General features: G+C 48.2%; 1 protein-coding gene across 5 annotated transcripts in view; it reads right to left on the bottom strand.

Annotated features, from left to right (window-relative positions):
• KCND3 (potassium voltage-gated channel subfamily D member 3) overlaps window positions 1-25,661 on the bottom strand; it is a 139,495-nt gene extending 113,834 nt beyond the window's left edge. Inside the window, exons 1-3 of one of the 5 annotated variants that reach the window (XM_027659691.1) lie at window positions 25,605-25,620; window positions 25,072-25,169; window positions 19,248-20,432 (exon numbers count right to left, since the gene is read on the bottom strand). In XM_027659691.1, coding sequence (XP_027515492.1) covers window positions 19,248-20,356 — 1,109 coding nt within the window. In that variant the 5' untranslated portion in view covers window positions 20,357-20,432; window positions 25,072-25,169; window positions 25,605-25,620. Of the gene's footprint in view, window positions 1-19,247; window positions 20,433-23,774; window positions 24,030-24,255; window positions 24,685-25,071; window positions 25,374-25,604 lie in introns of those variants that run through there. The other 4 variants (XM_027659693.1, XM_027659696.1, XM_027659692.1 and 1 more) reach the window with 4 other exon arrangements.
• Window positions 25,662-26,113: the final 452 nt, after the last annotated feature.

The following is a 26,113-nucleotide window of genomic DNA, read 5'->3' as shown; positions in this document are numbered from 1 at the left end:
GTGTCAGACTGACTCTCTGACCATCAGAAAATCTCAGTGGCAGCCCTTGCCTGTCTGCAGGAGGTGACTCTTTCTGGTCACCTTCTGTGGATGTCAAGGTTTTTATAGAAACAAGGAAGGATTTGATCGAAGCTGCCTCAGACTGAGGTCCTGGTACAGGTTGATGGGGTGAAGGATCCACAGGATTCCCCTGCTCCCATGAGAAATGTTCTTCTGCCCCAAAACAGGAGCAGGAATTCCTGACTGTATGGTTTGTGTAGAAGTTGGAGCTTTGTCTCACTTTGATTTTACACCTGCAAAATAGAGATGTCAGTGCTCATCTGGCAAGGCAGTGAACTTGAACAACAGTTGTAGCATATTCTGACAGCCTTGGTACAGAAATATCCCCAAGTTCACTTCTCCTGAGTTATTTATTCCTTTTGTTATCAGTCCAGTGATATGTGGGGAGGTTTTTTCACTGCAGAAGAAGCCTGTTGCTGTTGTATTTGATGCGAAAGTCGGGAGTGTGCAACAGAGTTCAGCTGTGTGAGCACACTTGGAGCTGCAAATGGCACATGTGTGTGTGTCTAACATCTGTAATTAAACTGATTGACCTTTCCCTGCAGAGGCTGGAAGGGAGAAAAGCACTGGAGAAGATGGATTGAGAAGTGAATGAGATGCCAAAGTAAATCTCATTTACCCATCCCATGTGTCAATAGCGAGCTGGGAGAACATTGACTCTGCAATCATCTCACGTCACCAAAATCGTCTCAGACAGCAGCTGTTTGCTCCCAGAGCTGTCACAGGGTCACAGACTCAGCAGCTGCTGGGTGGCAGCTCCAGGTCACCACCACAGCTCAGCACAGGCACTTCCCCTCCTAAACCAGCCCCCAAACACAACCCCAGCACCCCTTGCTGGGGCAGTGTGGGGCTCACATGAAACTGGATGTGTACCATGAAAAAAGCAGCAGGAATAACCGGCCCTTGGAAGCTCTTTTCTTCCCTCAGCAGCTCTTTTCTTCCTTAAGTCCCCAAAAAAGTCTTTTAGGCTTAGTAATTAACCCCCTGAGCCAACACTGGCACGAACAAACACTTGAGTGGGACAGAAGACAAGTGGTTTGGAAGTGCCCTGCCCTGCCCCTCCCTACTGGGCATTCCCTCACATTCCCGAGCTAAGGACAGGATGGATGAGGACTGAGCAGGAGAGTTGTTCTCCCTGCAGTGAAAGGATTCTGGGGAAGGAAATAAGCAATTTACCTTTAAGCACTTCTGCTCTTACTGCGTGCCCAGGGTGACAGTGTGGGGATGGGCAGGTTTGGTCATGAAGATCCATGTCTGGGGTGGCAGGTCCTGTCCTTGGATTACTCTGTGTCCAGACTGGCTGAGAAATGTGGTCCACAAGTCAAGGACAGAGCTGATTTCTTCTGAGCGGGACCACAGCCTTGCTGGGATGGGCAGTGGGATCACAACTTTGCTGGGATGGGCAGTGGGATCACAACCTTGATGGGATGGGCAGTGGGATCACAGCCTTGATGGGATGGGCAGTGGGACCACAGCCTTGCTGGGATGGGCAGTGGGATCACAGCCTTGATGGGATGGGCAGTGGGATCACAGCCTTGCTGGGATGGGCAGTGGGATCACAGCCTTGATGGGATGGGCAGTGGGATCACAGCCCTGCTGGGATGAGCAGTGGCACCACAGCCTTGCTGGGATGGGCAGTGGGATCACAGCCTTGCTGGGATGGGCAGTGGGATCACAGCCCTGCTGGGATGGGCAGTGGGATCACAGCCCTGCTGGGATGGGCAGTGGGATCATAGCCTCTCTGGGATGGGCAGTGGGATCACAGCCCTGCTGGGACCTGCAGCCCTCGGCCCCGTTAACGTGAGGCCTCCTAAATGGTTGTGTCTGCCTGACAGACAACCCCGAGCAGTGCTTAGTTTTCAAATAGATCATTCCTGACAAAGCCCATTATTCACAGTGGGCACAAAGCCAATATCCCTCTGGTTCAGAGAATCCTCCCTGCTGCCGGGGTGAGCTGCGACCAGGGGGGCACGTGGGGAGGAGGAAAAGGGCTTTCAGTGACAGCTGTTTGGAATCTCTTCATCAGCCAAACCCCTGCAAAGTTACACTTCATTTCCTGCCACTCCTCAGGAGGGTGGATGTGTTCTGTGTGTATCATCAGACCAGGATTCAGATTGTTGGGTTCATATCACTCCATACACAGACCAGAGCATGAGCATCTCCAGCAAGGTGTTGAACTCCTCTTGTGGGCTGATGAGGCTCAAAGATTAACTTTGATTATTTCAGAAGACAAAGAGCAATTTTTTGATTCTGTGATTTATGATTTTATCATAAAGCCCACGTACTTTTGAAAAATGAACAAGGAGCAAAATATCCGTGAGTCCTGTTGCAGCCCCTCTCCTAACAGCACATAATGAGCTCCTCTTGAATTATGGACAAGTTTGAACACCAAGGAAGGAAAATAATTTGGAAATTATGGGCTAGGCAGAGGAGAGAGACCCGGTGTCTCTGCCATGTCTTTCCTCAGGGCTGTTTTTTCCATAGTGGTTTTTTTCCTACCACTCAGTGCTGCTTGGAGTTTTTTGGTTTTGTTTTTTGGTTGGTTGGTTGGTTGGGGTTTTTTTGTTTTGTTGTGGTTTTTTGCTGTTGTTGTTGTTTTGGTTTTGTTTTTGTTTTTTGTGGGGGTTGGGGTGGGTTTTGTTTGTTTGTTTGTTTATTTTTTGTGTGGGTTTTTTTGTTGGTTTTTTGTGGGGTTTTTGTGGTTTTTTGTTGGTTTTTTTGTTTGTTGGTTTGGCTTTTGTGGTTTTTTGGGGTTTTTTTTTGTTTCTTTTTGTTTTATTTTTGGCTTTTCTTTTTGTTTGTTTGGGGTGGTTTGTTTTGTTTAGTTTTTTTTTTTTTTTTTTTTCAAAAGGGACATCGTTTTCTACCATATCCAAATGGCAGCATTTAAAAACCCCTTTGCATCAATGCCAAATCATTGAGACTTTCAGCATTTTCTTTTATGGTTATGTTTTACCATATCTAGCAGTGTGATTATCTTACACATAATCCTCCAGAAAAGCTTTTCCATGCCCGCTCAATCTGATTTACTCCCAGTTGGATGCACGGATGGTAATGGCTAAGGGACTTACAGGACTCCAAAATTGCACATTAATAGTTCCTATTTATCCCTGGATTTAAGTGGCTGCTCTCTGCTCACCTGGGATTGGGAACACCTCACCAGGTGTGTGAACACTCAGGTTTGCAGCCGGAGGGGAGACAGATGCTCTGTCTCCCCTTTTGGGAGATGCTTTTGGGAAAGGTCAAATTATTGAAGAAAACCAAGAAGCCCAAGTCTGAAATGGATGAAAATGCAATTAAAACGGCTTGAAATCACTGTTTTGTACTTGGAGATGTGGTTGCTCTTGATAAAGGGGTTTTTCTCTGCAGACAAGAGAGATCTGGAACCACTGCAAGTCAGGGTGTGGTGTCAGGGGGGGTTCAGTGCCTTGTTCCATAGACAAGCAGAGAGAGGAATAAAGATAATCCAAGACCTGCTGGTTATGTGAAATCTGGTTTGGGTTTATCACTTTTACAGCCACTGACTAGGAGCAACATTAGTCTTTTGCCATAGGATATAATGTTACAACACTATTTTTATTTCATTGATTTAAACGTGTCCTCAACAGACTGGGACAGAAAATTGCATTTAAAAGATAACTGGGGAAAAAAAAGATCTACAAGATGCATCACATCTTAGATGGCAAACTGACTGCTGTGATTACATTCTGTTATGCTGAGTACTCAGGCTATATTTTTTTTCTAAAAAATCCAATTTTAACCATAGAACAGCATATCCAAGAGTGCTTTAAAATGGATTATGTAGTAAAAGCTCAAACCTTGCATTATATTGTGACTCAAACGAGGTGATTTTGCTGTTATTTAACATTTTACATACTGTGTGGCAGCTCTGGTCACAGAGCACATACATTCCACTTTGGCAACTTGCTGGATAAAATCCTGAGGAACCTCCAACTGCCCGGGGCACGACGTGCGGCTGTAACTCAAAATATGGTCTGGAGCACTTGTTTTTCTTCTGGATAAGGGTATAATACATTAAGCCTGATAATTTACAGGCAGAGTTTGATGTGAGGAAAGGGAAGTGCAAGGACAGGAATGGTTGGAAGCACGTGGCAGGTGTGGAACAGAGCAAACGGCTCCGCTCAGTCACGGCGCCGACAGGAACAGCCCGTCACAGGCTGTGCTGGATGACAACCTCCTGGCAGAGCCTGCTGAGAGTGTGTGGGGCTCTTTCCATGAATCCTTACGTTTCTTGGCTGGATGATTCTGCAGATTTGTTATTTATAGTATTTTAGTATTAAATAATAAATCAGCGTCTGGGAAAGAAAACGACTCCCCCGGTTGCGTTTTGCTAAATCGCGTTGGGTCTTTCCCTGCAAAGCAGGAAAGCTCAGACCTGAGGAATGTCTCTCATTTTGCCATCTAAGATGCTCTGTGGTTTTTGTCACCATCCTCTCCTTTTATCTCTGAGAGGAGATGGAGTTCTTTGATATGTTATTTAGATTGTGTGGCACATTTGGAAGGAAGTCATTTGAGCTGATTACTGATTCACTTGGTGCGTGTGTGACCACTGTCAGGTCACCTTCTCTCTCTGGACCACTCTTCCAGCTGTGTGGTTGACTCAGGGCCTGTCTGGCAGCAGAATTGTCACTGGAGCAATCCAAGTGTGGGATGAGAGGGATATCTGACAGTGCATATTTACCTGGTTAAATTCCAGAGAGGTGGAAATTCATAGAGTCATAGAATGGTTTGGGTTGGAAGGGACCTTAAAGATCACCCAGTCCCACCCCCTGCCATGGGCAGAGACACCTTCCACTAGCCCAGGTTGCTCCAAGCCCTGTCCAACCTGGCTTTGAACACTCCCAGGGGTGGGGCAGCCACAGCTTCCCTGGGCAACCTCTGGCCCTCATAGGGAAGAACTTCTTCCTAAATGTTCATCAGACCTTTCCCAAAAGCCTGCCCAAGGTTGCCACGGGAAGCACAAAGTTACCATGACTTTGCTTTGCTCACATGGAGCTTTTTGTGTCCTGAGTCACAGCCAGAGCTTGCTCAGGAACAAAGATGTTTTACTTGCATTTATATCTCTCCCAGATGATAAGACTGGCTGAGGGAAATGGTCAGAGCCATCCAAAAACCCCTTCACCTTGGCAGTCAGGGCTGGCCTTCAGAAGCCAATTACACTAAGCCACTGTGACAGCTCATGAGGGAGAAACACTGTCCAGAAATGCAGGACACAAGACATCCTCCTTCTACAACCTGTTTTATGGTGTCCTCTGTCAAATGTGATGCTGACCTTTAGAGAAAAAGGTGGATGTCTCTGTGCAATCCAGCAATGAGCTGGAGAACAAGCTGAGTGTAATCAATCAAGTGGGACACATCAAGGTGTAGGGAAGCTGTCTGCCCACAGCTTCTTGGAGATTCTCCACCAGCACTGTCAGGTAACTCCTCTTCCCCCCTGGGCTGCACTAACATTGTTGGCACTCATTTGTGTTCAGCTGCCTGATTCTACAAACCAAGACCAGCAAAGGTGCTGTGAGTGCCCAACAGCTGGGCAGTGCCCACGGGTCTGTCTGTCCATGGCTGGTGTCATTGGTCTCTCTGAAGGGAGGGTGAATGCAGGGTGCATTATCTCGGCTTATTGCCTACAAATCCCACAAATCACATACAGAATCACAGAATCACAGAATCAGCTGGGCTGGAAGGGACCTCTGAGATCATCAAGTCCAACCCTGGATCCAACCCCACTATGGTTCCCAGCCCATGGCACTGATGCCACATCCAGTCTCATCTTAAAAACCTCCAGGGATGGAGAATCCCCCACTTCCCTGGGCAGCCCATTCCAATGGCTGAGCACCCTCTCTGGAAAGAAATTCTTTCTAATCTCCAACCTAAACCTCCCCTGGCACAGCTGAAGACCGAGCCCTCTTGTCTTGCTGATGGTTGCCTGGGAAAAGAGACCAACCCCCCCCTGGCTCCCCCCTCCTGTCAGGGAGTTGCAGAGAGTGAGGAGGTCTCCCCTGAGCCTCCTCTTCTCCAGGCTGAACAGCCCCAGCTCCCTCAGCCTCTCCTCACAGCACTTGTGCTCCAGTCCCTTCCCCAGCCTCGTTGCTCTCCTCTGGACCTGCTCCAGCCCCTCAATGTCCTTCCTGAGCTGAGGGCCCAGAACTGGACACAGCACTCCAGGGGTGGCCTCACCAGTGCTGAAGAATCACTTCCCTGGACCTGTTGGCCACACTGTTCCTGAGCCAGGCCAGGATCCATTGGCCTTCTTGGCCACCTGGGCACACTCTGGCTCATGTTCAGGGGGGACTCTGGGGTGTCCTATGCAGGGCCAGGAGTTGGACTGGATGATCCTTGTGTGTCCCTTCCAGCTCAGGAGATTCTGTGATTCCATAAAACCCTTGCCTTTTAGTCATCACTTGTTTTCATCCCGATTATTTCACCTTGCAAACAAAGCACTCAACATCCAGGGATGTTCAGACACTGCCCTTTCTCTCAGTTTGGGATGATTTAATGGGTGGATTTAATTTATTGTACAGTTAAGTGCTATAGGTAGTAGATGTGCTGTCTGCCCACTCTGTTTTGATATTGCCAGAGATGCAGTTATTAATGGCACATAAATTCTATCCAACAGTTTTCTTAAGTGTCCTAACAATAGTGCAGCATCACCACCATTCCCAGGGGTCCAAGGGAAGCTCTGGGACCCAGGAATGATGAGATGGGGCTCTGTGGAGGACCTGACACCAAAGGGCATCTCCTGCCATAACAACTTTCCCATAAAAATTGTGCATAAAGTGCCTCCCAAACTCCACCCTGACCTATTCCAACCCGCAGAGCCCAGCTGAGCTGCCAGCAAAGCTTGTTTTTCACTGGTGTGACTCACTGGCTGTAATGGAGTTACTCCCCATCCACGTTGTGAGCAGAGTGGGCAGGCTCATTAAAAATTATTTCCATAATGAAATTGGGAGGGGGTGTCTGAGCTGCCAGGAAATCCAGGCTGGAAGGACACACAGAGAGCCCCAGCCTGGCCTGAGCAGAGGGTTTTACACCCTCCCCCTGGACAGGGCTAATGAGGCAGCTCCAGTGCAGCCTTTGTTTCTGACCAAAAAACAAAAAAAAATAAAAAAGAATCATAAAAGCTGCTGAAATTCATTTTCAGTTCACAGTACATTTGGTGCCAGACTTCCCTGCTGCAATCATGTGAATATATCCTGACACGTACAAGGAGCTGCCTGGGTGTTTATTTACCCTGGGATGTGCACTTGAGGGCACATGTGCCTGGCTTTAAATCTATATATTTTAAAGGCTGAACACCTGTTTTCTACCGAAAATCTTTACCTCCCACCAAATTATCTGTTATATTTTGCTGAAAAGTTCAGAGATTTTCCTTCCCTTTTCTTCTCCCAACATTTTTGAGCTCTGCTCAGATGAAAACAGGTAAATGATGGACAGTGGCAGTGTTTCAGAGTGGCACAACTATAGGAACTGAATAGTTTTAAACAATACTTCAGCTGCTGAAAATCTAAGAAAAAATGGCAAAAATAAATGGAAATGTTGCTATGTAGAAGTCAAAAATAAGATTTCATCTGTAGATCTATCCTCCTCTTCTGAAATCTCATTTTCTCCTTTCACTTCCAAGCCAAGAGAATTGAAAACTGGGCTAAACAGCATGTGACGGACCATTCCTTATGGACTATATATTCCAAGACTCCTGCCTTTCTGGGTAATAAATGATCCACAAGAAAGTGTGGATGTGAGATTTCCTCTGGGCCTTTTCCAAACCCCCTCAATTGGCAGCTGCTCTGATGGATCTTCCCAGGCACCAAAGCAGGGCTGGGGTTTCAGATGGAGCTTCACAGAGATGAACCATTTCAGGAGCATTTGTTGATACAATCCCAGCACAGTTTTGGTCAGGAAGGGGCTCTGGAGGTTCCCAACTCCAGCTCTGGAGTGTCTCAGGTGGGGAACAGTCTGATGTTAATGGTGAAGGAAAAGTCATCAGGACATCTGTGTGTTAACAAGTCATGTTGGAGCTTCAGAACTCGTAAAGAAAGGACAAAACTGGGAAAGAGCCTCTGCTCCTTGTGCCTTTCCTGATCCATCCTGACATCCACACCTTGGGAAAGGCTCTGCCCATGACCCTGAGCTTGCTCCTGAGCTTCAGATTTCTCTTCTGTGAGTAAACTGATGGAGCTGTTTACCTATGTTTGATCTATTCCAAGGGCTTTCCCTAGGCAGGAATTCAAGCTTGTTCAATAGAGCTCATTAGGTAATGAGCTTATTCACTAAGCTCATTAGTGGTGGAATTCATCCTGCTCAGCCCTCTGCAGCCCGGAATCTTGTATCCCTTCAGCCCAGCTTACTACTTGTTCTGACCCTTAGCAAGAGGGGTGACTTTTACCCAATTTCATCTATTTTATGTGTTTTCATTCAACAGCTGTTTTGCTGAATGACTGTTTCTATTATTCAATCTGGCCTGCTCTCCCCGTTTAGCAGAAAAATATCTAAAAGTGCTGAAGTCTTTTGCATCGAGTGTGCCAAGGCTTGAATATCATGCCAGCTCATTTCATGAACTGAAGCAGAGTGTCTGACTCAGTAGGACTCATCCTATTCCGTGATGGATGCTCCCTGGATTGATGAACAGACGGTTGGGCAGATGTAAGTGGGCAGGAAAACGAAAGAGGCACCAAGTAAAAGTTGTGATTGCCTCCTGCGAGCTGACCGTGATTGCCCATCTGTACACAAATCTAGTGGTCTTGTGGGAAGTTTTAAAGCATACCCAGGCATGGCAGAAGCTGGGAATTTCGTATTTTGGTTAATTATGCAGAGATCAGAGAGCGAGGTTGATAAAAAGGATATCTCAGGTGCAAAGACAGGGTGGGAGACGGGGTTTTAAATCTCCCTGAACCAAGAGCACAACTGAGATGTGTGACAGTGAAGGATGTGTGTTGGCAATAATGCTTCATTGATTCATGCTCAAAGTGGTAAATTTAAGCCCTGATTCTACTCATTTCAGACACTGATTACTAGAAAAAGGCTCTCATGCAGTGGAGTAACGGAGGTGTCAGAGCCTGTTATGTCGACACAGCCTGTTCCCTTCTTCCCTCAGAAGAGGTAGAAAGAAACAATTGGAGCTTTTCTCAGATTAATAGTGATGACAAAGCTCAAGAAATGATGTAAACATAAACCCCCTTACTAAAACAGGGTTGTGATTGAGAAGGAGTTCTGCCATCAGTCAGGGAAAGGATAAGTTTGTATCTGCACTGGCAGGAGCTGGGCTGGAGCAGAGGACCAGGCACCCACTGAACACACCTCAGGAGGATTTATTTCAGACTAGACCTGGTCTGGTCAGTGATTGAACGCCCATTTGCAGTAGGAGCACACTGGGTGTATTCCTGAAGTGGTTTTTGATCCAGAAGGGATGCAGTCCACGTGCTCTGCAGCCTCTCTGCACCATGAGCCAAACTGCAGCAGGGACAGCACGGCTGGGTTTGCTTTCCCAGAGCATTCCTGAGCCAAACTAAGTAGATGGGCTCCAGGGGAAAGCAGCTCAGAGCAGCTTTCTCTGCCTTTAGCTTTCCTTTTGAAGACAGCTTACTTCTGCCCAGCATTAGGCTGTGAGAAGAGCTGGCTTGTATTATCCTTTTCCATTGAAAAATAAAGTGCTATTTTTGTTCTTACCATAGTGACTGTAATTAATATTTAAGGAGGATGGCTCCCTTGTGCTCCAGATCATAAAAATACAGAGAAAAGTGTGCACATGTCTCCAAATTACACCCCAAAAGTGCATGTGGAGCATACAGACGTGGAACTGAGGATTGTGGCCCCATCCCTGGAAGTGTTTAAGGCCAGGTTGGACAGTTCTTGGAGCAACCTGGTCTAGTGGAAGGTGTCCCTGCCCATGGCAGGGGGTGGAATGAGATGGTCTTTAAGGTCTCTTCCAACCCAAACCATTCTGTGAATCTCTGATTCTAACTATGTGAGAAAATAAGCAGAGTTAAATAATAGTAAGAAGTGTTTTCCTTAGTGCAGAGAGGAAAAAAAGAGGCTGTTTTGTTGTGGGGTGAAATCTTGTTATCAAGGATTTGCATTTCCATATTAAAGGCTGAAAATGACTCAAGATTTTATCATCTGCTGTTTTCACATCTGATGTGAAACCCTGGGTCTAGAGGCAAGATGAGAAAGACAGCAGCAGTTTGTGACTTTTAGGTGGCAAAGTGGAGTCACATGGCCAGAAAGAATAAAGCAATGAGTGCATGAAAAATAATGACCCATATTAAAAAAGCTCAGGGTGCTCCACAGTGTTGGGGATGTGTTATTTGATGAACAGGAGCTTTGTTAAAATGGAACCCAGCAGATCTGATGAGGCTGGGGAGGTTTGGGGGTGCCAGGGTGTTATTGCTGCCACAGGAGGTGTGTTATCAGTAACAGCAGCTGCTTCCCTCCATGTCTTTAAGATTTATCACTCGAATTATTTGACCTTTTTATTGGGAGGCTCCACAGCACAGACCTCTGCAAGCTCAGGGTTCAGGGGCTCGTAGCCTCGTTCCACAGGACCCCTCCCTTCCGAGGCAAACAGCCCCTCTCCAGGGCTTTCTGGGGATGTGCAGCAGCCAAATTTCGCAGGGTCCTGAAGGCAAAAAGCTAAAGCTGATCTGTGTTTTAATTCTGCTGCAGATGGCAGGCCAAGATGAAAGCAGCAGGTTTCCCCAGGCGATGGCTCTCGGAACCCGGGCAGGGAAGAGCCTGGCTTTGAGTGGCTGCCCATTTCAGGGTGGTTGTTGTTGTTGTTTTTGTTGTTCCTTGCAGATGCTTTTATAGGTGAGGGATAATTCATGCACAGAGTTGCCACTCTGCATCAGGAGTGACAGCCCTGACAATGCCCTCGCTTGTCCCCCAGCCCCAAACACCCCTCCCGGCCCCGGGAGGAAAGTGAGAGAAAAGTCCACAATGCAGAGGCAGAACAAAAGGGGGAGACCATGAAAGAATGAGGGAAAGAAAGAGCCAGATGCTCCAGCGTCATTTCTGAGGCTGCAAAGCAGAATGAAAAGCCGGTAAAGACTTGCACCTTTTAAAGGAGTAATGAATTGTTTCCTCCTCTGGCAGGCAGTGATTTGACTTGCCACATGCCTCCCAGTAATTTCCCAGCAGGTTTTAATGTTGGAACAATGGCATTCTGTTAGATATTGATTTTAAAATAACTCTTCCACACTTTACTTGTAATTTTAAGAGGTGAATTACAGCCCTTGAATGTGTTCTAATGTAGCAGTGGTAAATAGTTAAATGGGCACAATCTGTTTCTGCAGGCATTGCCTGTCCAGGAGAAGGCAGAGCTCGGCTGAGACCTGCCTGTCTTCTGGTCTGCAGGAAAAGCAGTCATTAATCTGCCTTCACTGAAGGAAAATATTAAGAAATTCACAGTGGACCTGGTGGAATTTGACAGAAAAGAATGTCTGTGCTGGGTGTTGAAGCAGCAAGAGCAGGAGGCAATGGGTAAATGACCAAATTGCAGCTCTTTTTTTCTTCATCCTCACTGAGCTGTGATGCTCACTGGGGGATAACACTGCCAGCACCCTTTGGTGAACCTGGAGAGGTGGCTGGGGGTGACCCTGGGCCCTCTGCCTGCACTTTGCCCCATGAGCAGTGCAAGGACCAGCTGCTCCTTCGGGCATCGCTGAGGCTTGTGCTGCACGAAAAATAACCCAGCCTGCTCCGTCCCTGGGAGCTCTGCACGGCCAGGGCTGAAGGGCAGGGAGGCACAGCCCGTGTTAAACACAAACTGTACATCACTCCCACTGAAACCACGGGAATTACACGGGTCAGGGGCTGGTGTGCACTGAGTGCTCGAGGTGTGAGTGTGGTGGAGGGCAGGGACAAACACTGCTTGGTGCTGAGGAAAAGTTTCTCTGTTTATCTCACACTGTTTTGTTGGTTTGTTTTTTTCTTTTTTTTTTTCTTGATGAGGTGATTGCATTACAGTGCCTGGAAACGAGCTGGGTTTGGTCACAGGTGATCCCATATTCTGGCTGCAGCTGCCCGGAATGGTTTGGGTTGGGAGGGACCTTAAAGATCATTTTGTTCCCCCCACCTTCCACTAGCCCAGGTTGCTCCAAGCCCTGTCCAACCTGGCCTTGGACACTTCCAGGGATGGGGCAGCCACAGCTTCTCTGGGAAACCTGTGCCAGGGCCTCCCCACCCTCCCAGGAAAGAATTTCTCCCTAATAATCTAACCTAAACTTTCTGGTTTGCATTTTGAAGCCATTCCTCACCGTCCTGTCACTCCACACTCTTGAATGCACAAGAGTGCATTGAGAAATCCCTTAAGAAATTGCAATAAAAATGCCTCATGTTATTTTCCCAATATTACAACAGGGTAGGAGTTTTATTTCATGCCAAATCCAAGGGAGCAGGTCTGGGGAAGGACGTGAGGCACAGATTTCACTGTGAGGATGAGGATGGGTGTTGGCAGGATGAAGCTCTGGTCAGAGGGGCTGCAGAGACTCAGTCACTCAGAAACTCGCTGTGCTCCTCTCCCTGTAACCCTCATGGGCTGTAATCAGCTAAGAGATGTAATTAGTTTTGGCTAATTTGTTGCAGTGCCTTTAACTTTCCTTCCTCTGTCCCTGCTTTCCGACTGACAGTGGCTACTCTGTCCTTTATTTTCAGCTGATGTCTGTAAACTGATTACTTTTACTGGGTCAGCACTGTTATGAAATTATCAGTTTATGAGACTAAAAATAGCTCAGATTCAGTCAGCACGCCAATCACTTCCCTTCATCTCCAATGATAATACAATGTTATCTTTAATCTGTATTTCTCAGGCACTTACTGTGTTGCAGGCTAGAAAGAAAAGGGGGGGGGGAAGAAAGAAGAGCTCAGGGAAAAAAAAAAATCTGTAAATCAGTTGCTATAGATGTATCTCTGCCAAGGCTTCCACTGGTAAATTTAGCAGTCACGTTACAATTTTAGTCAGCACCATTTCTTGGCCTTATTCAAAATAATTCACTTCTCACACAACGAGTTACCCTAAAGGCAAGTTATTTTGTCTTGCACATTAAAGATGGTGTGTTTGCACATACAAATATCCAAAGCCACAAAAAGCATAAGGATGGGTAATTTTTTCTTTTCTTAAGAGAAGGAAAAATAAAAAAAAACCAACGGTAAATTCAACTTGCTCTGAGAATGAATAAAGGTATTTTAATACATCTGGGGTTCTGGTGAATACAAATAGCTCAAAAATGAGACGCTTGCCTGAGATTTATATCAAGACAGTGACGGGAAAAGGTTCCATCTGTAGTTTCTGATACAAAGACATTTTGCACACAATATCTGTAAATCCATTAGGAGAAGAAAATTGATACACGATTCATATAAGATGAAGCTGGGAGTCAAGAGAATGAAAGCTCAAGGAAATGGCTTCTTTGTGTAGCTCCATCAATTCATTGTTTGATTGGACTCCCTGTATATTAAATTCAGGCAGTTCTTTGGCCTGTGGATATAGGAATTGTTGACTGTGTGGGGAATGGCGAGAGCGCTGAAATCCCAGCGCTTGGCTTCACAAAGGAAACATCCCACCTCTCATCCATCACCCCATCCACGATGGCAAACATGCAAAGCAGCTTTTCTGCCCAAGCCATTCTTCCTGATTCAGTTCAGTGGCACTTACAGCAGTTCTGACACGCACAGTGTGATTCCAGGGCCAAACAACAACCACCTTTCCGGAGGAGCCAGCAGCACTCTAGAGATGATTGATTATTTCCCTTACTTTGCAAGCTCCTCTGAGTTTTGCATGGAGGAGGGTGAATGAAGGTTACTATCAGCTCGAGTGGTTTTGCTGTGGAGGCAGGAGTGCAGAGAGAGCTCTGGTCACACGGAGCCCGGCAGCGCCCGCGGAAGCACGCTCGGGATCCGGCGCGTTCGCGCCAGCCCAGCTGTCAGCACTTTGCCAGCCAGGGTTTCACATCCCATTGCACTGCTTAAATCTCAGCCCCTTCCTTTTCCCTGACTGGACACCGACTGAAAAAAAACCCAAACAAACAACAAAAAACCCAACCAAGAAATAAGCAAACCCCAAAGTGATGTTTCTATCGGAGGCGCTGCTCGGGCGCCCGTTCGCTTGCATTCTCTCTGATCCAGGTTTTGCAGAACCAGACTGAGCCAAAGCAAACCAAACCAAACCCTACCCCCAAATCCCTGCTCTCTATGCACTCAGCTAATAAAACCTCTAAGAAATTTCAGCTCTTGCTCCAGCCCAGGCTGTTGACATAACCAGGCCAGCACGGCTGTTTTATTGACTTCCCAGCGTTAACCTGGTTCCTTAAATGAATTATACAGATGGGACTGTGTTGTCCGAGAGCACTGATGTGTGTCTTTCAAACTCATTGACCAGTGCAGCCAGATCTGAAAGGGGGATAGTGTTCTCAAAAGCATTATGTTCTTGCAAACTGTAAGGGAGAGAGACAGAGATAGATTCTCCAAGGACCACCCTGAGGGCGCTGAGCTGTGGGAGCTCAGCCTTCATTAGGCAATAGAAAACCACACAGTGTATCCCTGAGCTCAGGGCAGAACAAAATCCATCATCAGCCTCTGTCTCTTGGTCTGCATTTCTGCTGGTTTCTTGACGCAAATGATCAGAAGCGATGACTCCCTCCATGGATATTCCCTCCTCACAGAACCTTCCAGTACCCAAAGGGGCTCCAAGAGAGCTGGAGAGGGACTTTTTGCAAGGGCCTGGAGAGACAGGATAAGGGGGAATGGCTTAAAACAGACAGAGGGTAAATTTAGATTAGATATTAGGAAGAACTTTCTCCCTGTGAGGGTGGGGAGGCCCTGGCACAGGTTGCCCAGAGAAGCTGTGGCTGCCCCATCCCTGGAAGTGTCCAAGGCCAGGTTGGAGCAACCTGGGCTAGTGGAAGGTGTCCCTGCCCATGGCAGGGGGTGGGATGAGATGAGCTTTGAGGTCCCTTCCAACCCAACCCATTCTGGGATTTTATTCCCCTCTCTGGGGCACAGTGGGAGCCCGGCTGAGATGCCCTCGGGAGCCTCTCTGTGCCCAGGGAGGTGCAGGCAGACGTGGCACTCAGGTTTTCACAGCTACAACTTGCTGCAGGCCATGGACACTGCCCAGGAGTCTGAAACATACTGCTCTTGTCAGGTGAAATGAAAACAGCTATAAAAAGCTTAGAAAAACATGTGTTCTGGGCAAAACTGGCATGGGGGTGAGTGGTGTGGGAGAGGTCTCGTCCCACTGCTGTGTTTGAGAGGCACATGGAGGGGCAGCAGTGGAACATGAGGCTGCCCCACCCACAGCACTCTTTAAATGGGAATAAAACTGAATATTGGACAGGTCTCTGAGCAACCTGGGCTAGTGGAAGGTGGCCCTGCCCTTGGCAGGGAGTGGGACAAAATGAGCTTTAAGGTCCCTTCCAACCCAAACCATCCTGTGATTCTGTGAAGGCCAACGTGCTGGTAACAAGGCAACCAAATGTATTAGCATGAAACCATTTTTAAGTAGATGTAAAACTGGTGGTTATTGCACATCAAGTTAGCTAAAAACCAGGACGGGGACCTGACTGCTGGGATGGGACCAGCACTGTGCTCCTCCCCTGCTTTCAGGGGGGTCCTGGGGGTCAAAACCTCCTGCAGGACACAGCAAGAGTCCTGGCAAGGCCAGTGCTTGTTGTGCTGGTGCTTTAGAGAGGATGGGTAGCTGTTTGCCTCTTGAGAAAAATGTTTCTGCATGAATTGGAGAGCTGATTTTGAATTAATTTTGAATAGTTGTTTCAGTAATTCAGATTGATTTAAGATGCACCCAAGAATAATGCTTTCATTATAAAACCTCCTGAGCAAAATTTAAATCGTGCTAAATTAAAAACAGCCTCTGTTAAACCAGGGCTGATGAGCACAGCAGAGGGATCAGAGATGCAGGGTCAGTATAATTTAATTCCTTTGCTTTGTTTCCCATTCCAGAAAAACTATTGTACCTGTCTCCTTGGGTTGTTAACTACCTAAGGAGCTGGATCGCCCTGGATTTCTCTAAACTGATTTGCATAGTAACCCCACCAAAAGCAGCAATTATTTATTGATGCAGAGCTTCACCTTCCAGAAGAACAGCATTTTTATTGCTTTTTATTTATGGGTCAATCCGGAAATTCGATTGCATCCTAAGGATACTGAGGGAACTGGAACAGCAGCTGATGTACAGCACAGTGGGAGGGTTCATGGTTTCCTACTGCTGGCCCTGTTTGTTTGTTGTAAGTAAACTTTCCATTTTATATAAATGGGGCTAATTTTCAACGTCTTAATAACACGGGAAAAGTTATCCTGCATATTCCAAATGGCTCCTACAAAGCACTCTGTCAAGGCAACAGTGGGATTCCAGTGTCAGGGAAACATTCACTTATCTGCATTTAAATGTATCAGCGGTGAAAACAAAATATACACGTATAGTTTTGAGTTAAAAACCTGCTTTATAATCTCTTGCTTTAAATGCTGGCTGAATTATTAAAGGCAAAAGGCAGAAAATATTTAGGATACCAATAAAAGCTCTGAGTGTTGCTGAAATACAAGCAGTGAACTGGCAAGCACTAAGTAGGCAAAGTCTGATGGATTAGGAGACCTTGGCTGCATTTTTGGCAACGTGTCTGTGATGGGAATTGCCAGTACTCTCATTAGCAGCAAGATCCTTCCAAACATATTGAAATGGCTTCTGAAGAGAGATGTATATGAAATATTGCCTGGTAGTGTCAGTTTGTCAGAACTGAAGGGATTTTTGGGGAAATGAAGGTGGCCAGGAGGGTTAACCCCGAGGGGTTCATTCCTCCAGGAGGGTCAACTGCCCACCCCACAGGGTGGGAATGAGGAGGTGGAAATGAGCTGAGGACAAAGGGTTTGCTCCTGGAGGTCATGGATTTCACTGCTGTGCTGCCAAATTGTGGGGGAGAGTTGTGGGCACAGCCAGTGCCTCGTTCCACCAGCGCTGGGACCCCACCACAGTCCTGAGCAGCCCCAAAAATGCCTCTCCAGGAGGGTGTCTGGAGGGGGCTCTGCAGAGCTGGGCTGGCAGCAATCAGGTTTTTATGGCTCAGAGTTGCAACTTTTCTTTCTAGCACAGGTTTTGGGAGAGTGTTTGGCTTCAGGGAGCTGCTGAATGTGGTTTTGGGCAGATGGGTGTTGTCCAAGTGCACACGGGCTTCTCAGGGTCTGCAGTTATTGAGGTTTCTGAGTTTCTTGTAAATCTGTGATAAAACACTAAACTCAGCTGGTAACACTATTTGCTAGAGGCACCTATTTTAATTACAATCCTGCAAAAAAAATCCCAAATACTAGAAGCTTAAACCTTAAGATTTTGACAGCATTTTATGGGTCCCTTCCCAACGAATTTTTTACAAAGCTGTGTTTAAATGTCTAATTTCTTAAATCCGTGTCAACTCATTTAAAGCACTCATTTATCCATAATTTCTGTGATTACAACAGATTGAGAGCACTTTAAGGTCCTCAGGAACACTTTGGTTTGTGGTTCTGTGCGTTCAGAGAGGGAGGGAAGGAGACCAAAACTGAGCCACTGCCCTGATGGGATCAGAGGCTCAGCTGCTCTCCAGCACATTCTGCACGTATTGGGTTTGTTCCCAGAACAAACCCTTGACCCCAACTGTCCTGTCACAAAGATGTAACAGCAAAAGTGTGAATGGGCACAGGAGTGTGTGGATAGAGGGATGGGTGTGATCATTATCAAACAGAAACCCCAGGAGAGAACTGGATTTTCATGCCTTTCCCCTCATGCGGAGGACACAGGAAAGAAGCCACCCTGGGCAGGTGTTCTTTTGAAGCTGCTGGTGGGGACAGGAGGGCGAGAACTGACCAGTATGGACCAGTCAGAATATGGAAAGCTGAGCCACAGGGTGGGGGAGTGCTGGGCTGCAAAGCCCACCTCCCATTTCTAAGCAAGCACTGACTTTCCCAGGGTAAGGAGCAGCTTTCGCCATAAACTTGCACACTTTGCTTAGATATTAAAAAGGAGGAATAAGAGATATTTAGGTGACTATGACAAAAAGCTTCTACATTTGCACTTAATGAAGAAATTCAGACTTTCAGTTGTCATATGCCCGGATTTGGCACTTTTCTGACAGCTGAATTATGATTTTAATAATTTAAAAGTGCTACTGTGAGCCTGTTCATGTATAATGGGCACAGGGAAGCGTTTAAAATCAAAAGCAGTTTAGAGAAAAAGTGGCCACAGTATTACAAGAACAAGCATTGTCTACATTGCAATATTAAACCTCTGTGAACTCTCCAGTGGGAAAACTCTTCGTAAAGTAACTATAAACTTAGTATATTGTTCTGATGTGTGGAATGGAGAGATTGCACTCCATCACAGCTTTGCACAGCCTGCAATGCCCACTTTCCTTTACATAACCCTGTCAGGGTGAGGGCCTGGCTATTCTGCTTACAGAGGTTTTAGTTCAGAGCAGCAGAAGCACGAATCTATAATCTCAGTAGAAACATCTGTAAGACGGAAATGAAATATAAGTGGAAAAAAGCGCCCTCCAGGCTACATCCCTCTTGCTTTGATTCCATTATCTTTGTACCTGTCCATGGGAATGTTTGAAATTCTACTGTAACCACCACGGCGAACTCAGTTTGCAAACTCACAACCACCCCCAGACAAGAAGCTCATATCCTCCTTCACTGAGTGAAAACCAGACCCTGCCCTGGCGATCTCGGAGTATTTTCAGTCCACTGACCCACAACATGCACCTGAATTCAGCAAATCTGTGCTTCCTGGCGTGTCAAGAGAAGAAACAACGGCCAACATCACAAAGAGACACAACAGACCCATCAGCAACTTTGTGTAAAACCCGTGGCTCGAATGAACATCAGGACAAACCAGCAGCTCCCTGTGGCAGCCCCCCTGCCCTCGTGGCAACTTTGCTGCAGCAGGAGCGTGAATCAGGACCTGCCACTCATTTCCCGTCGTGCCAAGCATTTGTCAAGTGGGTGGAAGCGCTTTTTTCCCTTTTGTACAACTTCCCCCGACCCGCAGAAGTTGTAAGGCAAAGAACAATCGAGCCCTCGACGGTTCCCGACCCTTTCCGAACATGCACCCGGGGAAACGCCGAGGAGCAGCTGAAGTCAAGCTCCCCGTACATGCTCGCCTGCTGCTCAGGGAAAGGAAAAGTACTACTCACCCCAGTGTTGTCATGGTTACAATAGTGTACCAAAAGGAAGCAGGAATACTGGTGAATTTGCTCGCCGAGGACCCTTTCTCCGCGTAAAACATCACAGTTGCAAAGATGATGATTGCCATAGTGAGGGAAAAGAGGAGAAAGCCAAGCTCGGAGGCACAGCTCTTCAAGGTGTAGCCCAAGATTCTCAGGCCTTGGGAATGGCGGGAGAACTTGAAAATCCTGAAAACCCTAAAAACCCTTAGCGTGACGAAGGCCCCGCTGACGTCCTCGTTGTTGGTCATCACCAGGCCGATGTAGTAGGGCATGATGGCCACCACGTCGATGATGCTCATCACGCTTCGGATGAACCTGTAGCGGCTCGGGGCCGCGAAGAGTCTCAACAGGTACTCGACGGTGAAGATCATCACGCAGGCCGTGTCCAGGCAAAAGAAAGCCACGGCGTACCTCTCCCCGCACGGCAGCTCCTTGTTGCCGGGCACGGTGCCGCAGGGCACAGTTTCCACCACGTTGGTGATCACAGAGACGGCGATAAAGAAACCGGTGACGTAGTAAAAGACTAAGGCTAAGGTGCTGGTGTGGGGGTTCTCGAAGGCTCGCCACATGGTCTGCCGGAAGCTCAGGGACGGCATGGAGCCCTCCTGGTTGTTCTCCGAGTCGTTGTCGTCCATCAGCCGCTCCGCGTTTTCCCGCTTCCTGTCCTTGTACTCTTCGTAGCAGCAGTCCCCGATGATTTCGGGCAGGATCCCGTAGAAGGCAAGCTCTTCGTCGTAGGCAGAGATGCACTCGTACCTGGGGTAGTGCAGCTTGCCAGTTCTATAAAAATTTAGGATGCACCTGAAGACCTCGGGGTCCCGGTCGAAGAAGTACTCCTTGGTGTCCTCGTTGAAGAAGAACTCCTTCTCGGTGCTGCCCAGGAGAGTGTCCGGGTATCTCTCCAGTGTAGTCCTCCAGGTCTGGAATCTCCTGCCACTCACATTGAGAATGATCAGCTCGTCCTGCCTCTTGTTTTTCTCTGTTGGAGCCAGTGGCATGGGGCAGTTGGCCACTGGCATCCATCCTATGGCAGCCGCCCTGGCAAAGGGCAACCACGCTGCTACTCCTGCTGCCATGATGAGCCCGGGCCTTGTTACTGGAGAGGATAATCAGGATGCTCCCGAGACCTGCTGGAAGTCAGATCAGTTCCATCTAAAACACAGAGCAAAACAGAACACAGCACACAGTCAAGCAGGGGGTGTCTTGCCCTGGTGTCGGCACAGACACAAGGATTTAAAACAACTGGCTCACCCTCACCTCCCAGTCGAAGAAGGATGTTAAACAAGGCACATGATAATCAGCTCAGCAAGGTTGTGGCTTTATTCTAGACTGAAACTTTGAATAGCAAATGATTCCTCATTAAAAGCATTTTAAAAGTAGCATAAACACGGTAATTTATATTTGCTTCCTTCCAAACAAGACTAATCCATAATTCCCCAGGTGTAAGACTCCTGTGCTCATCAGTTTAACTACAGCTGTCAAGCAAGAGCTGGGAACTCCAGTGAAATCAGCTGGCAGCTCACCCCGTGAAATCCTACACCACAAAAACCCCAGGCTGGGCTCAGCTGTGTTTCCAGCCTTAAACAAGTTCAATATGTTCTGAATCTTGCACTAAGAACATCCTCAGCTGAAAGGGAGGGAAAAAAAATCTCTGGTTTTCACTGTTTTTCTTCCACCTTTAATGCAGCGCCTGTCTTCAGCAGCAGTTTTTTGCTGCTCTCCTTAATTTAGAGGTGGGTTTTACTCTTGTGGAGAATTCCAGCCCTTTGCCAGACCAGGAGCAAGTTCTGGCTTTCAGGGAAACGTTGCTCAGAACACCTGAGCAACAGCAAACTTCGGTGCCAGGGGTGAAAGCTCATGGATTAAGCTACCAAGAGCATCAGAAGGAGGGAAACCCCCAAAGTTGGAGGGTTTCCTTCCAGCAGGAATTCCTTGCTTTTTTCCTGGCTAACAGAGAGGCAGAAGTCCTTCACCTGAAGAACTGAAGGACTATTAGTTTGAAACAACATATGTTCGCTGCACTCTTAGATTTTTAAATTAAAAATACCCCAAGTTGTCCAGATCCTCAGCTAATATTCTCTTGAAGTTCAAGCAGGTTTTGTGGTTCTGATCTAACCATGAATTTTCTTCCGATTTTTGATCTTTGGTCAGAGTTCTTACAGTCTTTAACTTTTATTTTAACCTGCATTTACTTTAATTTCCCTAATGTTTTTCTAACTCTATCATGAAATTATCTGAAGAAAGGTGCCATTATCATAAGAGATGCATTAGGAGCCCTATCAAAAGTCGATTTATCAATGGAAATTCCATCGATTCCACTGACTCAGGCCCTCAAAACTTAATTGTATCTTTGTAGGCAGTTTTCCTCTAAAGTTTTGAAATTATGTGAAAGCTGCCATTCCAGCCAGTCAGGCTGCAGCATTATTGATTTCAACAGGCCATCAAAACACTGAACAAAAACTGACAGAATCCATCTGTGGTGAAAATGACTGAACTGCTCCCAGAAACGCTCTTCCTCTTCAGGGCAAATTAACATTCATCACCTTAATGGGGAGCATCTTTCTGTGCAATTTTACTGTCTAAAGGACAATTGAAATCCCTCGTGTGAGCATCTTACTGCTGCTGGAAGAGCTTTGGTAATTATGGAACGTGTAATAATCCATAGTGATGCTTACCCCAAGGAGACTCTTTGCTTTATCTGCACAGCACTGGAGGAAACATCCCACAACATTTCCCTCCTAAGGTTCAATAATATTACAAAGCACTACCTTTTCTCTTGTCCTAAAGAGGGAATTTATTGCATTCATAGTGCCAGACTGGCAGCCCTGGGGACCCGGCTCTGTCGTCTGTGCCAGGCAGAGAAACTTTCTTTGCATGACTTTGAAAAGATCCCCCAGTCCTCAGCTGAAAGAGCATCTCCAGGGGCTCAGTGGGCTCAGGCAGATCCCTTCTACCAGCAGTGGTGGATCTTTTAATTTTTACAGAACGCTTTAGAACAAGAGGCAGCAAAACAACAACTATTTCATTCATTTATCAGCAAACACATACAGGCAAACAACCAAGAAACCAAGATAAAGCATCTTATTCCTCCTTTCCCTGCTGGTAATCTGTCTTCTCTGCTTTTTAATTTCAATTAACACCACTGCAGTCCTTCTGCCAGGACTGATGCAGGGTGACCTGAGCAGCTTCCTCACTCATCCTCATCTCCCCTGATTTCTCGGGGGAACTGCATCAGAAACCTCTTCTGTACTTTCATAACTTTGGTTGTGGATTCCAGGTTACCTACATTAGCTGCTCAGGCACTATAAATACTTCACATATAATTGTTCTAATCAAGCAATGGCAACTCATAAGTGACTTACGCATTTTTAAATCAATTTTTAAAGATAAAATGGGTCCTTCCATGCTGGCAGGATGTGTAGGGAAGCTATAAATATCTGAATATAGTGGACAGGATATTAAAGCAAAAGAGAAAGAGAGGGGAATTCTTCTGTGAAAGTTTAGTTCCCATTTCTCTGGGACCAAGAGATGCAGCTGGTTAAGAAAACAGAGCAAGCACAGCTCAGTTGTTTAAGTTGCATTGAATCTGCCCCATTTGATCCACAAAAACACACAAAAAAGTCTTTTTTGGCTATAAATTTTCTTAAGAGCGAGAGGGAGAAGAGTAATGAAATCTCCCATCACAAAGGTCTTGCTTTTTCTTGTCCATAAGTCCTTGGAACTTCACCCGTCCCCGAAATAAGAGACAGAAAATTAGGAGAGAGAGATGACTGGATTTGTAATTCAGGGCTGCACAAGCTGAGCAAAAAAAAAAAAAAAAAAAAAAAAAATGAAATAACAAGTTTACCTACAGAATGGGGGAAGAATCTTCCTTTTCTGCCTGCCTGGGTTTTGGTAACTGCTATCCAGCCTGTTTAAGCTGCAAAGCAACTGGCTGGACTCAAAATCTACTGTACTGTCCACAGGGTCTCTTCAGCTCACACAGAAAACAGACACACTCTGATTCTAACAGGCATATCTTTAGCTATACCCATATTTCTAATTTTAATTGCCATAATTTCTGCATGCAATTTGAAAGGAACTAGTTACCAGCAGACTGGCACCCTGCTGATGACATTTAGAAGACCTGGTACACGAAATAAAATAATTTGCCTCCTGATTTAAAAAAGTCAGCATCTGTAGAGAAAGGAATCTGTTTTCTTTGGAGATAATTGCGGGGACAGTGAAATGGTCAAGCGAATTGGATGGAAAAGGCTGAGGTTTGAGCCCCCTGTCCCCCTCCCAGGACCTCCAACCTCATCGGGGTCCCTCCCGACCACTGCTGGCCCCCGTGGTTTGTCTGTGCTGCAGCCACTCCGTGGGCACCGTGGTTTCATCCCACTTGGAAATAAAACCCTTCAGGTATGGCAGGTCAGGAAAGCTCTGGAGGAAAACTTCAGAGAACAGTTATGTCTGTTCACCCAAAGGGTCAAGAAATAAAGGCTGGATTCTTACCCCGTTAGCTCCCACGGCAGTGCCACACTTAATAATTGTCTCTTCATCCTCTCACGAAAGCAGAAAACAACCCAAAAATCTCAGTGCTTCCCTTGCTAGAAGCAGACAGGGATGATTTGAAATGTGCCCCACAAACATACTGTGAGTTTCTTGATGAGACACTGACAATGGGAGTGAAGAGCCTTGACATCATTCCCTCTTCCCTGTCCTTGTTGGGTCAGGCTCAGGCAGCAAAGAGACATTTGCTTTAAAGCAAAACATGTCAGCCAAGACTCGGTATCCTCGGTCAGCCACACGCCCTTTCCCTTCACGACCACATCAGGAAATAAAACTTTCTGCAAAACACTCGCTCCCTCGGTCTGGTGGAGAGATTTAGGAGCAAAAGCAACAGGCTTAGGATGAATGCATGCAAACTTCTCCCCTCCCTCCCTCCCGGTCAGCCCGGAGAGCCCCATCTTGCCGGCTCGCAGCGCTGCCTTACCTGGCAAGGAAAGACACCCGGCGCCCAAAAGTAGGGCTAAATGTGGGGAACTGGAAGGAAGGGGGAGCAATCACTCCTCAGGATGAAAGGTGAGCTGTGCTGCCTGCCTCTTGACTCCCTCTCTACGCGCAGTCAGCAGCAATCAGTAAATGCGATCATCATTGTGAAAGTATATATAGAGAGATGACTAAACAGCTTCTCCCTCATTACTGCCGAGACGGAGGCTCTCCCTGCCTCTCTCGCCTGAGCTCGCTTCGCTTTGCCCCCTCCCCTTCCAGGACCGCTCGGAGCTTTGCCCTGGCTGCCTGATCCAGCTGGGAACGGCACCCGGGTCCCGGAGAATCCGCGGGGGTGGCCGCAGCCGGGAGATGGCCCCGGCTGGTCCAGGGAGGCAGGTTGTGGAGCGCGGCTGGAGAAGGGCGGTGTGAGCTGACAGAGACACTGGCAAATGGAGTCGTTAAATACACAGAGCCTACCCTGCATGCTAATGTGCCAGCAGCGGCAAGGGGGGGGATGAAGGGGGGAAAAGTACGGGATGAACTTCACGGGTCCCTCCCGGAGCTCCCGGTGCGTCCCTGGCTCTCGGTCAGGCAGGGACAACACAGGAGAGGTTCCTTCTGGACAAGAAAACGAGCTATTCCTCCAGCATCACAAACCTACAACCACCACCTCAGCCAGGGCGGGAGGCTACACTCAGCAAAAAGAAATAATTCAGATTTATACTGATCTTCCCCTTTCTCCTTTTCCCCTCTCCCTTCCCACCGCCTTCCCCTTTCCCCCTTGTTCTGGCTTGCCCTGCTCCTTGGCAGCTCTTACCAGTCCTGTCTCCACACCACCTCAGCATCCCTCTTTCATCCACGGTCAGAAGTTGGACTCGGCACGCTCAGAGAGACCCGGCAGCCTCTCTCATTTATCTGTTTGCCGGCGAAATCTCCATTAAGTAAATAACTACGAGCCCAAATCAGAGCGAGCCAGCCTTGCCCCGCTCCGCCGGGCAGCTCCGGGCGGTGACCGATGCGCCGCAGCGATAGTTGGTGACTTCCATAAAGTCACATCGATACGAACGCGAGCGAGCGGAGCGCGGCCGCCTCGCCATCGCCTCGCCTCCCTGCACAGCCCAGCTCCGCACGGCGCTGGATCGGCGGGATCGCGGCATCGGCGAGGGGCGGGATGCACACGGGATGCACACGGGCGGGGGGGGCGCGGGGGTGGGAGCCCAGCGGGGGCACCGCGCCTGCCCCTCCCCGGGGCCGATGTCCCCCGCATCCCTCGTGGCGGGTGCCCTCACCCCACCCCCGCATCCCCCGGGGACGGTGCCTTTCCCCCCACACGCCGCGGACCCCCCTCACCTCCGCAGGGCGCTCCCGGCCGCCCGCCCGGCGCCTCCGCGGCCATGCGGCTGCCGGGAGCGGGGCGCGGGGACGCGCGGAGTGCGCGGGCGCGGGGCGGCGGCGGCGGAGAATCAGCACCGCGCCCGCGGAGAGCGGCGGAGCATCGGCCCCGCGCGGGAGGGGAGCGCCGGGAGCGGGGGGCGGCGGAGGCGAGGGCAGGGCGGGCACGGGGGTGGGGGGGGTGGGGGGAGACTCCGGAGCGCGGCGCGGGGGCTCTTCCCGCACACACGGGCGCGTCCCCGCAGAGCCGCCGGCAGGTGTCACCCGGAGAGAGCCCGCGGGCCCTGCGCGGCACCCCCGGCGCGGGAGGGGTGCGGGGGGAGCGGGGTCGGGAGGTGCGGGACACTGCGGGTGGAGGGATGCACCGGGCGGGGGAGTCGAGGATGCGGGACCCCCGAACGGGATGGGTGCGGGGTCGGGGGTGCGGGACACCGAGGCTGGAGGGATGCGCTGGGAGAGGGGTCGGG

The sequence above is a fragment of the Corapipo altera genome, unplaced genomic scaffold (genome assembly GCF_003945725.1).
Source record: "Corapipo altera isolate COAL_440 unplaced genomic scaffold, ASM394572v1 77b, whole genome shotgun sequence".
NCBI lineage: Eukaryota > Metazoa > Chordata > Aves > Passeriformes > Pipridae > Corapipo > Corapipo altera.
This window is presented reverse-complemented; position numbering and strand designations above follow the sequence as displayed.